Below are 14,864 nucleotides of genomic sequence, written 5' to 3' on the forward strand. Positions count from 1 at the left end.
TATGAATATACTATTCAATTAAACTAACTTTGTATTTAAACTAGGAAAATTCCCTCCGTTTTGATTTTTGACATGATTGAATAAGTTTAATAATGCAGCAATGCAGCGGAAATACTGCATTGTTTTTCCAGACTCGAGACACGAAAAGCATGTGCTGCCGCAGTAAGGGTCTCCAAGCATCAAACATTAAACACCAGTCTCGTGACTGCTATTATGCACTTTTTAATTGCGTGACATAATAGTGCCCGAATTATTGCCAGAGACTATTTCATTCCGCACGCAGTAACAGATCGACATGTGGGATACGGGCAAACTCAAATTAGAGAAAGAAAATCTAAGGAACGAACTATCCATTTAAACAGAGAGAAGGTCTCCATAAAAGACAAGTTAGGATTACTCAACGTACACGATATTCCGCGTATTACTGACATCATTTTATGACATCCATAATCAAATGCGTGAGAAGCTTGCCCAAAGAGAATAGCGTAGCAGCACGCAAATGATATAGTGAAACACAATTGGCGGTGGGGAAAATAGATTTTAAAGGCTGCATGCTGCAAAGTTATTGATTTCATGAAAGGAACGATTGAAGATAAACCTACATTGCTAGTCAGATCTTGAGATGTTCCATAATAACGCACCTGGATATTTTGATTCCGGCATCCCCGCAACAATCCTTGCAACTTTGTTTCGGTGAGAGAACAGTCTTGGAGTTGCAACTCCTTGCAATCTGACAGCTTCAGAATGTGACCGAGTATTTCATATTGATCTTCTTCCATTGAATTGTCCAAAATGGTAAGCTTTTGCAACTAAAATGATGAAATATCGTATTTAATTACTTTATTATATCTATACATATCTCTCGCAATTCTAATGAGACTCTTACAGGTACACAACGGCTGCGTACAATTGAACGATTTATTTATATCCAAATGAACACGAGTATTTCCAGCTGACACTCACATCTAGGGTAATCATCAGCAGTCAGAAGTCGAAATAACCTTTGAGTCAACAGTCGTATCACCAAATATAACATCAATCGCATGAAAATCCTACTAGTAGTGGCTGAGAGCACGCTTCAGCAGAATGTACTATTATTGCTGATACGCGAGTCATTTTATTGATACCTGCAATAACGAATTATATACTACTACATAGTTTCGCAAAATATATAGAAAAGATATTTTTTCAAAATGAGACTTTGCTACGACGATGAAAGCTTTTACAAAGAGATAATGGGAATGTTCCAATTAGGACTAGGCATAATCAAGTAGATGCGTGACTAAATTTCGAGTCGATACTTTTTCGACAAAATATAGTAATAATGGCATTTAAACTTCAGAGTCGTATCATTTTTTTTGTTCATGGGTGAGATAGCACTGGATACACGTCCTCAGAAATAGTTTTGTATTTCTTGACCATAACTTTTTGACGATGCCACGGGTCGATCACAAAAACGTCGCTTCAACTCATATCTCTGCATATTTGTGACTCTTTGCTGCCGATAAACTTCTGAAAACCGAGGTTTCGAATCTTCCATTGTACGAGAAAACAAATGAAAATATATTTTCATTGATAAAATCACTCTTGGAGTGACGGTCTAATATTTTGATATTGCGAATACATCGACTCTGACTACTGGATTTGAATCATTACAATTGCTACTCGACTCAGAATCGAGAAGTTGAATATTTGTGCACAGCTTGAAATATTACACGCTATGTTGCATTGGACATATCGTCTTGTACAGCTTAAGTTGATTGTACGGCTTCGATGATTAGTACTCCGCGAGCATTCCAACACTGCGACAGTACCAAAGGTCACTTTCTAGTGTCAGGGGCTCTTCTCACGGCACACCGGTTGAAAACCACTACTCTAGAGCAATGCTCTGGAAGCTTTCATGGTGTGTCAGTCCCTTTAAAGATGTTGTGAAACACTCGTTCTGCCCTGCATCTTATTGACTCACAGTATGAACGTGGTATTATAAAAAATTATATTTTTGAGAGCTGTGTAATAATCAAAATCTTACCAATTCAATCCGCCAACAATCCTATACTATCGTCATTGATATTAATTACTAATTACGCCTGTACTGTACACGGTATAAAATAAAGGTGGATTTTGAGCTGAAACTGGGTTGGAAATGATGTTTCCATATATTATTAAGAATGGAATGGTCGTTCCACATACTTAAAAACATTGGTTCCCAAATGGTGGAGAATTCCCCACTGGTGGGGAATTCAATGGTTTCTGGTGGGGAATAGACGCATTTGCTAAAAATTATATACAGGACAATCTATACATATTCACGGCGACACATGCGCAATTACCATTACCAGTTAACTTCTCTAGAACGTTGGTATCGTAAATTAAATTGCCTGTTGTTCAAAAAACCGCATTTTTAACTCTGGAGGGCCAATGATGGCATCACAAACGCATCTAGCACGACTAGTTTGACGTCAAATAACGCTTTCGTGAAATTTTGAGCGTTACTGGTATCGGTTCACAGTACGTTTTATGTTGCTGTTATGGGCAATTGTCTTGCGTACTGGTGTGGTTGTGTGTCTTGTGTAGTCTAACCAGCAGGGTTCCCTACTATTACCGAGAATGCTATCTGCTCTCTGATGACAAAAGTGTTGGGTAGTGGTGAACAGGACCGTAACTGCCGCGCCTCAAACCGCCCAATGGGGTAGGGGGCGAGCTCAAAGGGGCCCAAAATTATTTCGTGAAATATCATAAATTAACGTATTTCTTTGAAATTCATACCACTTTTTCAAAACAAATTCGCTCTGGGTGCGCGATTTAATATTGCCGTATATTCGATTATTGGATGCGCGCTTCCCCCACGAAAATACGTATCATTTATAGAAATGGAGACTTTGGCGTCGGCCATTACTGCGCCACGACGCACGAATGCATGTGAAGTTATAGTCCATGTAACATGCAGCTCCGGCAATTGTGCCGGAACGATCAACAGCGAGAAGACCTTGACCGAGAAGGAATACGCTTGAGGCGACCCAAAACTACGATATATATACAATATACATTATACATATATGTTTAATTGGCTAAATGGCTGGCGCTGAATCTTCCTGACCTAGTGATCAGAAACCCACAGGATAAATGCCATCCCGCAAGGTAAAATTAGTTGCCAGTAATGCAATACCAATTTGAAATCGTGTGTGCCTTTTAGTTTTGGCGCTTTCCATATCTTTTGACATAGCAGATATAGGAGGTCCGAAAAAGCATAATGTAACGAAGTCAATATACCAGCTGGTCGACCCGAAGATGTTGAATTCTTATTTAGAGGACCTACCTTTTCCAACACACCTCACTCAGCTCTGCTGGTAAATCCGATTACGTAAGCAGAGAGGGTATAAAAAATTGATAGCAAAATATATGCAACTCCCGATCACATTGACCGATTTAAACACGAATTACATAAATTGTTCGCGCTTCGCGCGTTTAGTCACAGTCAGGTGACGCACTAAACAGTAGACCAAATGTAGCTGATAAATTGCAGGAAAAAAGCGTACAGGCTCAGCTGGGCTGCGGGTTTATGGGGGCCCAAGATCAACGTTTTTTTTGGGCGGGGCTGACAAAGAGCTGTTACGGTCGAGGTTGGGAATGAAGGCTCGGGATATATCTGAAGTGGGGAATGAAGACAAAAAGGTTTGGAACCACTGCTTTAGAAGGTGGATGCGTATTTCCACGCCATATCCACTGTACAAATCCAGCGTGTTACGTCGATGGGCTATTTACCACTATGGATTCAGCTATCACAGGTCAAGGAATTTAAAATAATGTACATCCAAATCCCAACCGTCATAGTCTTGTCCGAATCCAGACCTTTTCTATTATTTAAATACATATCCAATCCTTATGCGATTCCAACATTGAATTCTGAAGTTTGGATTCAGCCATGCGTCATTATTAAAATCATTTTAATCTTGAGCCTTGTTGTATAGATGGGATGACGTTGGGAAAACTGTGGCTCGTTTAGATTTTAATTCAGGCTCTTCAATGATTGCATTTGCACATGCATAGGCGCCGAGTTACGGAGTGGCGAGGTGGCGTGGCCACCCAATGTAAAATAATTAAACGCCCGCTGTCTTCGATTTCAAATCATAGGCGGTATCAATTAGCGAGTCCGTGATAGCACGTAAATGCCAACTATTTACCATTAACCGATACGTGCGCGAATAATTGAATACGTAGTTTCGTCGGCGACGACGAACTGATGCTTAAAAAGCCCCAATATTTTGTAATCCGTGATTACGATTAGTAATCAGACAATCGAAGCGACCTCGTTTACGACGTCGATTTCGACACGCGTGCCCCGAGAAGCACCATCTGCTCTCTCGACCAGACGAGCGAATCGACGTTCTCCTTCTCTTAATTAAATTGTATTTGCGCCCATATTCGTTTACAAAATAATTCTTGAGTTAGTTTCGTGAAATCTTGATCGTCTCTTTAAATGGAGGCTTCGAGTGCGAAATAGGACAGTGTGATTGTGCATGTCTGCGAATTGAAAGTCATTCCTGCGCAAAGTGCGCATATTCATTACTCTAACAAGGCTTTGCCAACTTATTCCGGAAAATGCAGCAATGCAGCGCAAACGTCGTTATAATGAGCAAACAGTTATCGCGATGTCAGACTCGGAACCCTATTGTGCTGTACGCAAGTTGATGTATTACTGATTAGAAGCGCGCTTTCTCGTTTGATATCATCTGTAGGCTAGTGATTCCAGTCCGCTTTATGCGCTAGTATTCCCGCGATGTCACTTGCTATACGAGATTCCCGGTGGCGCAAATACTGAATTTATTCGCATAGTTTGAGCGGGAAATTTTCTATGTTACAATAAACTTCATTGCTGGACGGACTCTATCGCATACTTGGACAACTAGAAAATTTTCCACTTTTTCAAATTAGATTATAATTTGAATTAGAGCTATACAGTTTTTTGAAATTAGATTAGAATTAGAATTTGAGCTACACATTCTTCAATATTAGATAATAATTAGAATCAGATCTCTACAGTTTTTTCCAAATAAGATTAGAATAAGAATTACCGAGTTCGCAAAAACATTGAAATTGAATAAAATTGTGAACGAGAAATAAATACAGCAAATCACAGTGCATTTCCATAAACACGAGAATGGTTAACTTCTGTACACCATGCTTGGCGGGTGTTATACTATACCAGGAGTCACCAACACGTGGACTACATGCGGTCGGCGATCTGATTTGTGATTTTGGAACAAGAACGCGAAGTAAAGAATTTTGAAATTCTGAAATTGATTTCAGTTTCCAATTACTGTAGTTTCTTAAAAATTAGGTATTCCTCTGTGCAAAACAACACTATTCCTCACAAACTGAAACGGTTTTGGCGATGGCAACAGCATTCCATCGACGGAGATTCACCTGATATGAGGTATGAGGATGAGCATATTGCCTTGCCGTGCAATGGCCAAGGCATTGCCAAGACCGAGACACTGAGAAAATGGCCATGAGATTTCCCACAAGATCAATCTTTAGTATGAAATAAATACTCTTTCAGCTATAGTAGCATGTCTCGCTAGCCCTAATATCGATTTATTAGTCGCTGATAAGCGTGGTCAGGTATTGTGGTAAGCTCATAGTTCAAAATAAAATGAAGTTTTTTATCGTAATATTTCTTGATGCATTTGTACTTCTTTAATAAGATTACTTCTCTTGTGGTAAGCGTGCCCATCGCCCATGTAAGTGAGCACGGCATTGTACTAATGTAAAGTTTCAAAATCGTGATCGAAATATATGTTGTTTGCAGACTACAAGATACTATGCCAGCATGGCTATTATTCGTCACAAAACCTACTATGATTGCACGGTGTAAGTAATGCGATGGCGGCTCGGCACTGGATTTACCTGCTCGAGAGGGATATTCTTGTTAACTCGCTCCGAAATGCCACGGAAAACAATAAATTAGATTATACCGTAACTAAATCAGAGCGCAAAAACATTCAACGAATTAGATTAGAATTATAATTAAAGCATAGGAAAATTTCGCAAATTAGATTAGAATTAGAATAGAGCTTAGAAGCATTTCGCAAATTAGATTAGAATTAGATCACGTGCATTTCGCTCTAATTTAGTGAAATTAGACAATTAGAATTATCTAGTTGTCCAAGTCTGCTTCATCGGGCACAACCATATCGCGGATCGAATTTCAAACCATCGGGATTTGTATTTCTAATGATAAGGTTGCGGCATGCGCCCGTATTGCTCTTGCTGCAATAACACGTGAATAATTAATATCGCATTATTTCACAATCAAATTCGACTGGCTGATCGGGACCTACGGAGGCCGTAGGCCCCGGGCTGATAGTAACCAGCGCGTTGTCTGTAATAAACAATAGGTGCGTAGCCAGGCAGTTTCTCATTTAAAACTAGAAAGCCCGTCCTTTTGAAATGCCCGTTCACTAATTCGTATTATCGATGCTGCGTACTGCAAATTAGCGAGAATCATTTGTATGCGAAATGGGTCATTGACATCTGATACGCGCTATCGTCGGTTATTTGATTTAGCGCGATCGCATGCAGGCCTGCATCCTTTAATCGCTGGCATGAACTATTACGTGCACCAGGCCTGGCCTAATATATTTACCAGCCTCAGCTATCAAGTCTACAGCAAGACTGGCGCCTGTGCTATTGTGCTAACATCGCTGGCCTAACCTATAGCGTCTGCTGCAGGGCTCGCATGATTTTCCTGCTGACTCTACTTATGCGATTGTTATGTCATACAAGCTTGAGACTGACAGAGTGAAATTCAATAACTTTGAATCTGCGGAATTGACCACGAACAGACTCGAACGTACGTAATTGAATAACGGTAATACTAAAACATCAGAAGATGTGTGTTGAGGCCGAGATATCAAAAGATACGACATGCCTGAATCACGTGAAATAGGTTGTATTACATAACAGATTCCGCAGCAGACTTCAATCATATTAATTTGTGAAATAGTTCGTCGTCACCGAGGTTGCGTATTCAATTGTTCGCGCGCGTGTTGGTGAATAGTGAATAGTTGATATTTCAAAGCGATGTCGGGGAATCGCTTATTAACCGCTGGACTCGCTGACAAGCTTACCCGCACTTATACGCGTAAATTTGTCAACGCAATGAAGCTTGTCCTATCCATGTAGTATGAGCAATGAGCATTTACGCATGTACTTAACCATAATAAATTGATGCTAACTTAGTAAATTTGAAACAATATCAAACCCGTCCCTTCTTCATCTTGCCACCCCATGTAAAAATAAAACTCGGTGCCTATGTGCACACTGCACATGCACCATTTTGCCAGATTAATAATAGATCCATTTATCGCGTATTAACAATATGCGTATTGTCTTCGTGTTGTTTCTTTCCTTATGGTTTACGCAAGACGTGTGCAGAATTTGGTCAAAGATATGTCGTCGAGATTACCGAGCTGAAATCTTCCCCAGACTCCCATCACCACTTGAAGGAACTGCTGCGCTTTGCTTCGACGTCATATCAGCCTGATTTCAAACACCTTGCAGTCCACGTGGAGACGCATCGTACAATAATGAACTTCATTCGATAGCCTACATTTGATTGTGACGTCATAAATTCGTATTTTTAATTATTTTTCAATGTGGCTCTTTTAAAGCTAAGATTTTTAATAAGCTGCTCGCGCATGAAGCAGGTCTGCCCATCCCTTCTATATGGTCATAGTCACTCAGAACATTACAGTAATCGCCTTGACTCCCAAGAGACAACAAACTTGTTGAGACAGACTTTGATGTTTTGGTCTTCCCATGGACCTGCACCAGGCCCACTCACTATGGTGGCAAAACCATTTTTCCTGTATGTTAGTATAGTAGGCTCGTGGTCTGAACGTGTATGAGCCCCGCAGGTCCGTAGATTAGATCTGCCAGAATCGTAAGCACTACTGACAAAGCCCTTCCAGGACATGAACATTTGGTGGTACCAGGTTGGTCCAATTTTGTTTGGTCGCATACCACTCTTCGAATTGGTTAAATTCAGGGGGTATTTGCATCACAAGAAGAATTCGAAGTACCTTGTTACTTTACCAAGAATATCTCTGTTGCGCAGGGTAATCCGGTGCTAAGCCGCCATCGGATTACTTACACAGTATAGTCATAGTAGTTATTTTGATGAATATTAGCCAGGCTGGCATAGTTGCTTATAGTCTGCAAACAACATTTTAGTTTCAATCACCAACAGTACAGCAGCAAAGAAATAGAGATTGTTAACGCAGGCTTGTTCACTTTCATTCCCGCAACTACACCAAGAATAGAGAGGATAATTGCTTCAGATCTAACCACGGAAAATATATTGGAGGATAAAGTAGAAAAATCTTTCGAAGCAGAGAGTGGGAGCACGGACTGTGGTGTTTTGGGTTACTAAAAGTGAAAATCGTTTCCTCATCACAAGGCTGCTGCTCGAGAACTCGTAGGCATGACTGCAACATCAGCTCCACCAGAAAGAGTTTTGAGCCATGCAGGAAAACCGAATAGTGCAGGTGTCGCCAACTCAAAACGGATCGCGGTTCACTTATCAAATTTCGTAGGGGCCACGGGCCGCAATGATGCAATTTCGAGTAAAAATAGGCCACAGATTTCAGCAACAACGATTTTATAACTCTACCTTAGTACAACACCGTGCTCACTAACATTGTCGATACTCATGGTTACCTCATAAGAATTCAACAAGAAAAATCATGATCATAAACGTCATTTTATTTTGAACTATGAGCTGCGTAGAGACCTGACAACCCTTTCAAGCGACTAATGAATCGATTTCGGAGCTAGCCAGACATATTACAAGCTGAAAAGACTATCTCATTCTTAAGATTGATTTTGTGAAAACGCCCTATGCTGTTTTCGAAGCGTCCAGGACTTTAAATTGGTGACCCTGGTATAGTGGAAAACAAGCCAAGTACGGCGTGCAGCTTTAATGAATTCGGTAATTTTATTTCTTAACTAATTTGGAAAAAGCTGATTAGCTCTAACTCTAATTCTAATCTAATTCGAAAAAGCTGAAAATTTTCTAGTTGTTCAAGTCTGGCTGTGAATATACAATGTATGTATATAAATGTAGGTATAAAGTATATTATAAATACTGTAACGGATTGTTCGAGGTTATCTGGATAGGATTGGTTGGTATCCGGATGGGCAAATGGTAGAAATTGATTAAAAAGCTACATAGAAGGGTGGAAATAGGGGCCACCTTTTAGGCCAATTTTTCCAGCCTCCTTTAGAGGTGAACACAGTTTTAACACTGTACCTGTGAAACATAAAGGTGATATTTTATCTTCGATCAAGGTGTAAACATGAATACGATATTTCATGAAAGGTGGAAACATGCAATACACCCCTTCAGAGGGTGCATTACATCTTCCCACCCCCAAAAACACATCTTCCACCCTCAAAATCTTCTTATGAAGTGAAGCGTTATCTATCCAGCAATAACCACTTAAGACGAATGTCACGCGGAATTGAATGCAAGTTCCGCACAGGTGGAAAACCTAATAAATATAGCCGCCTGTTACTAGTTAACAAATACACAAACGCTGTCGCAACGTCGTTTTTGGTAAACCCGTGATTTGATCCTAATGCTATGGGATAGGTTATTTATAGCCGCAGACATGATATCAGATTTTGAAAATAAAGTCCGAGGTCATGGGATGAACCCCAGACATGATATCCAAGTGACAACCTAATCCAGACATGATGTCCGAGTGAAGAATCAGTCGGAACATACCCCAGACAATGCTCCAACCATGAACTCCGAGTGACAATCACAGCATACAGTCCGACATATATATGTGTCTCATATATATGTGATATCAGAGTGGAATTGCAGTTCGGAAGACAGCGTTTGTATACTTGGGAACCACTATGACTTAAAGAAGGGTATATTTACTAGTTTCTCTTACAGTGCTGAATATGCATTCCATCTCGCACGACATTCTTGTTTCGCGTATCTGGGTGCATAAGTGGTACATCATCCTATAGGAGTGTTTTGGGAGTGGAAGATGTATTTTCAAAGGTGCGAAAATGCATTACACCATCTGAAGTGGTGTATGACATATTTTAACCTCTTGTAAAAGTTGGGATTATCAGTTAAAACCTACCTTTATTTTCTACAGATACATTGTTAAAACTGTGCTCACTTTTAAAACAGGTTACAAAAATCCCCCCAAAAGGTGAACTATATTTCCACCTTTCCATATGAAAAATTGGAATAATTTCCACCTTGTTCCACCCCATTCGAATACCAACAACCCCGAACAATCCGTTACTGTATCTATATGCACTGCACAGCAAAACTTCAACAACTAGAAAATTTTCAGCTATCCGAATTAGATTAGAATTAAATTAGAGCTACAAATTTTTCTAGATTCGAATTATAATTAGAGGTACATAACTTTTTTCAGTTAGATTTGAATTATAATTAGAGCTACACAGCTTTTTAAAAAGTAGATCAAAATCAGAATTTGAGCTAGACATTTTTTTTCAAATTAAATTAGAATTAGAACTACAGTATTCGCAAAAACATGGCAATTGAATGAAATTGTCAATGGGAAATCAATGTAGCAAAAATTTAGTTCATATCAAATCACCGTACATTCCCATAACAATGAGAATGGTTAACGTCGGTACACCAAGCTTGGCTCGTTTCTGCACTATCTCAGGCAGACCGATTGCGGCCGTCGATCCGATTTGTGATTTTGGAAGAACGCGAAATAAAGCATTTTGAGATGATGAATATGCTTTTGTTTCGAAATAAGCTATTCGCCTGTGCCCAAAAACACTATTCCTCACTAGCTTATACGGCTTCGTCGATGGTAACAGCATTCCATTGATAGAGAGTCAGCGGATATCAATAAGCATATTGCCTTGACGTGCAATGGCCCAGACACTACCAAGACCAAGACGGCTAGAAAACGGCATATCGCGACCCCACAAGATCATTCTTTGGGATGAGATAGTCTTTCAGCTGGTAACTTGTCAGGCTATAGCCGAACATCGATTCATTAGTCGCAGGAAAGCGTTGTCAGGTATCATGCGCAGCTCACAGCAGTGTTGGAATCCAGTCACTACCTTCGAGTCACAGGTCGTCTCGACTCATTGCCAATTTTGACTCGAGTCAAGTCAAGTCAATTGATTTTTGAAGGTGACTCGAGTCAAGTCGAGTCAAAGCAAGTCAAGTCGAGTCAAATAGAATTTTCAAAATAATAGTGATTCAAAGTCATTTCATTTTGCTAGCCATTTTAAATACAGATTGAATCCCCATCGAGGAACCAATATAGAGTTAAATATACACGCCAAAAGGCTTTATATCGCTCGACGATGAGTAGAACTGAACTACACATGACATGGTAAAGCTCCAATCTATAATTATCAGCAAAATACAGGATAGATTACGAAACCTCGGAAAGTTGAATACTAATTTAGGTTTTATCGTTTATATCATCTAATATGGTCGAATCATTATGCTGCTGTCGATATACATGTGGTATAGATGGATTGTAGCAACACAAATTCAGCTCTTCGCAACGTCCGCAGAGTCGGATTCGAAGTGCTGACGGTTCATGAGAGCGTGCTTATGACTGTTTCTAAAAACTAAATAATTAACTCAATAGTTTTCATTGACAGCAGGTTATAATTCTACTGGAAACAGTTTAGGGTTGAGTAACTTTCGTGCCAACGCTGACCACCTCTGATTAGAATACGTAGTAAAATAGGATGACGTTTTATGCTATGATTGATCATTAAACGGATCTGGGTTTCAACATCATCATCATCATCATCATCATTGGTTTGGGATTGAGAAACGGGGTAGCACTAAACTGCACTACGTAGTCGTGGTATTCATTATATTCATTCATGCATACACAATAAGCATATATATATGTGTGTATATCATATCTCGATAAAAATATGTAATATGCGGCTCGTCCAAACGATATCATTTTGGGAGGGAAGCGATTTCACTGCATTTATCAAACAAAAACGACGGTGGCTTGTGGATACGAATATTTGTTCCAAATAGGACGGAGATGAGTAGTTAAATAGTTGGACTTACTGAGACTTGAATTTCCTTGCATTTTGATCCGAAGTATTTCAGTTTCTCTTTAGACAGATCGCATTTGTTGAATACTACATGAGTGCATGTAGTGGTTTTGACAACAGCTGCGAAATCGGAATACGCCTCCGAAGGCATTGTACGGTCGATGATGGTCAGTTGCTGCAGCTGTATGAGAACAGGAGTTGACAGTTGTGTTTTGTAAAAATATCTACTGAAGCATGCTCGGCAACAGAGCTCGCATTCGATATCCTAGTTCGGATACTAGCAGTCGTGCAACGATTATATGATTACTAAATCAATATATTATTAACCATCCGTCATGTGCTGCAGAATCATCATGTGTAATTGAATTACATATATTGATATTGAAATATGCACAAATATTTTTGGGTGATACTATCAAACTACATTTGTTGCTACGACTAATTTAAGTTTCACAGCCGTGGGTGAGATAACAGTAATATCAAGTCATACTCTCATCCCCACTACTTCACTGTACCACTTGGCCTCGTCGGTAACAGCAACGTTGTGTGGATGGTGAACTTGCTGATAGGCACAAAGTATAGCCATATTGGTTGTACTTACGATATTTTGATCACCCAACAACCACACATTTGGCCAGCAAATACAATGAATGAAGAAAAAAAATATATTCATTGTTATAAACCAGAATATTTCGTCTCGTATGCGTGAATTGGATCTGATGTGCCTTGAGTAATTACCATACGAACCGGGTGTGCCGTTCGGCCGAGATCAATCATAGGTTCGGCGGGAACGCGTCCCATAATAAAATGTATATGCAGAGAATGTCGCAGTCACGCATTTAATAATACTAATAGTTTAACATACCGGTGTAACTTGAGACATTTTTTGTGAATGTGAATTTGAATTCAATTGAGTCATGTGCGTATTTATATCTGCAAGAACACTTCGGGAACCGGTCATTGCATTGAAAACCAAAAAGTTTCTATATTTATTACCAAACCAGCGACTGAGCGAAGCCATGTGATGTCAAAACACATTTTGACTAGCAGAAAGATTACAGACTGAATGCGCGGTTTCCTGGACAGTAATCCATAATGATATGTTGGTTTATCATTTATGTCGCCTTTATTTAAAAAAAAAGTTTTTCCTGATATCCAAGTTCTATCAACTGCAATATCGTGGTTCAAATATTCAATGTGTCAGGTTGACTAGTGTAAACGAGTTGAATTGCGTATAAGCGACGACATAAGTATAATATTAAAACAGGAACACCCTGTGAGAGAAGCATATATCGAGTTATTAGGGAAGCGGTTCTTAACTGGGGTGTCGTGGCATCCTGAGGTGCTATTTCGAGCAGTCAAGGGTGCCACGAGATAATGGAGTATTGCAAGAGGGCGCATTTCTTTGTTTAGCTCGAACTAGTTAGGTGCGGATTTTATTTAACACCCGGCGACGCTGCGTTTCGTGATGGGACAGGTACTGAGAATGTAAACACTCTGTAAAGAGGCAACAGAATTCGGCGCAACAATACTGGATGCGTTGTTGCGATAAAGTAAACAACACATTGCTTGACTGCTCGGTGATTATCCGATGTTCGATCCGATATCGATGTTCGTGACATGTCGATTTTGAAGTGGTACACGTGCCCTGTCTATTGAATGATAATAAAATTTCCTGAATAAAAGCGACAGCAGCTTTCAAATATATTATCGGTTTGGAGTATAAATATACTATCTGTTTGGAGTATATTTTCAATTCGGATTGCTGGCTTGCAAAAACAAGCACCTTTGGCTTTGTCGTCCTAATTACTCGGTGCGGCGTCCTGGGTTATTTGCTCCATTCGCAAAAGTAAATGTCCCGTACAAAGATATTAACACGAATGAATACACACGTTGGTCAGACTGAGGAAAATACGGATATTACTAGATTTGAGTGGCTCTTTAGGGATGACTCAAGACATGACTTGGCTCGCGTCAGATGTTTCGTGTGACTTGACTTAATAGAGGAGGAGTCACTTCGAGCTCACAGAGCTTCCAACTTACGGCGTAAAATGTCGACTAGTTGTAAACTAATCTAACAGCAATGCATCTCTGTTCTATGGGCTGCTCACGGTGATTAGTGCTCACCTTAACCAACCCTTCTGTCTGTATAATTTAAATAGGGGAACAAATATAGTTTATACATTCTCATCAGTAAGTGAGTGTATTGACACCCAAATACCAAAAGGGTGGTACACGAAAACAAAACCTAACTCAGAATTATATCGCGGTCATAAATCCTACGTGCCTACTTGCATACCTTCCTACACGTTCCTAGTGCATACATAACTTCGATTAAAATGGTGTACTCGATCTACACCGCGATATAAGTCTAATGTAGGCTCGGTTCTGGTTTTAGGTGCCATGGGTGCATATCCACACTCGTACATCAGGGGTGGTACACGGGTGGATCTACAGACACTTTTCGCTTAAAGTGCACGTTTAAATTGCTAGTAAACAACTGTAGCAGGTTTCAATTGTATCCTCGTTGATTTGTAGGTGAAAGGTGTATTGCATCAGATCAATCCAAGTCAAAGTGATGACCGTTCTTTGAGTCAACACAATATTATCGGTGGAAAATTTTTCAACATCACCAGTTTTGCTGGAACTTTTAGAATTTATAAAAGTGTCCTCTTTTTAGGATCCTAAAATATGGCAAATCTTTTTAACGGGTATATAGGAGGTTTAGGTAATGGGGAATGATAACTTGGAATTAATCT

At 39.7% G+C, this 14,864-nt stretch overlaps 1 protein-coding gene across 5 annotated transcripts in view; it reads right to left on the reverse strand.

Moving 5' to 3' along the window:
* LOC145435095 (NACHT, LRR and PYD domains-containing protein 14-like) overlaps positions 1–14,864 on the reverse strand; it is a 443,484-nt gene that overhangs the window by 17,168 nt on the left and 411,452 nt on the right. For 4 of the 5 annotated variants that reach the window (XM_080312362.1, XM_080312359.1, XM_080312361.1 and 1 more), the window contains 2 exons: positions 12,119–12,286; positions 642–809 (listed from right to left, as the gene is read on the reverse strand). In XM_080312362.1, the coding sequence (XP_080168488.1) occupies positions 642–809; positions 12,119–12,286 (336 nt within the window). The remainder of the gene's footprint in view (positions 1–641; positions 810–12,118; positions 12,287–14,864) is intronic. The other variant, XM_080312363.1, reaches the window with a different exon arrangement.

Source organism: Botryllus schlosseri, chromosome 3, assembly GCF_051294905.1.
Source record: "Botryllus schlosseri isolate E-star chromosome 3, Bs_hap1, whole genome shotgun sequence".
NCBI lineage: Eukaryota > Metazoa > Chordata > Ascidiacea > Stolidobranchia > Styelidae > Botryllus > Botryllus schlosseri.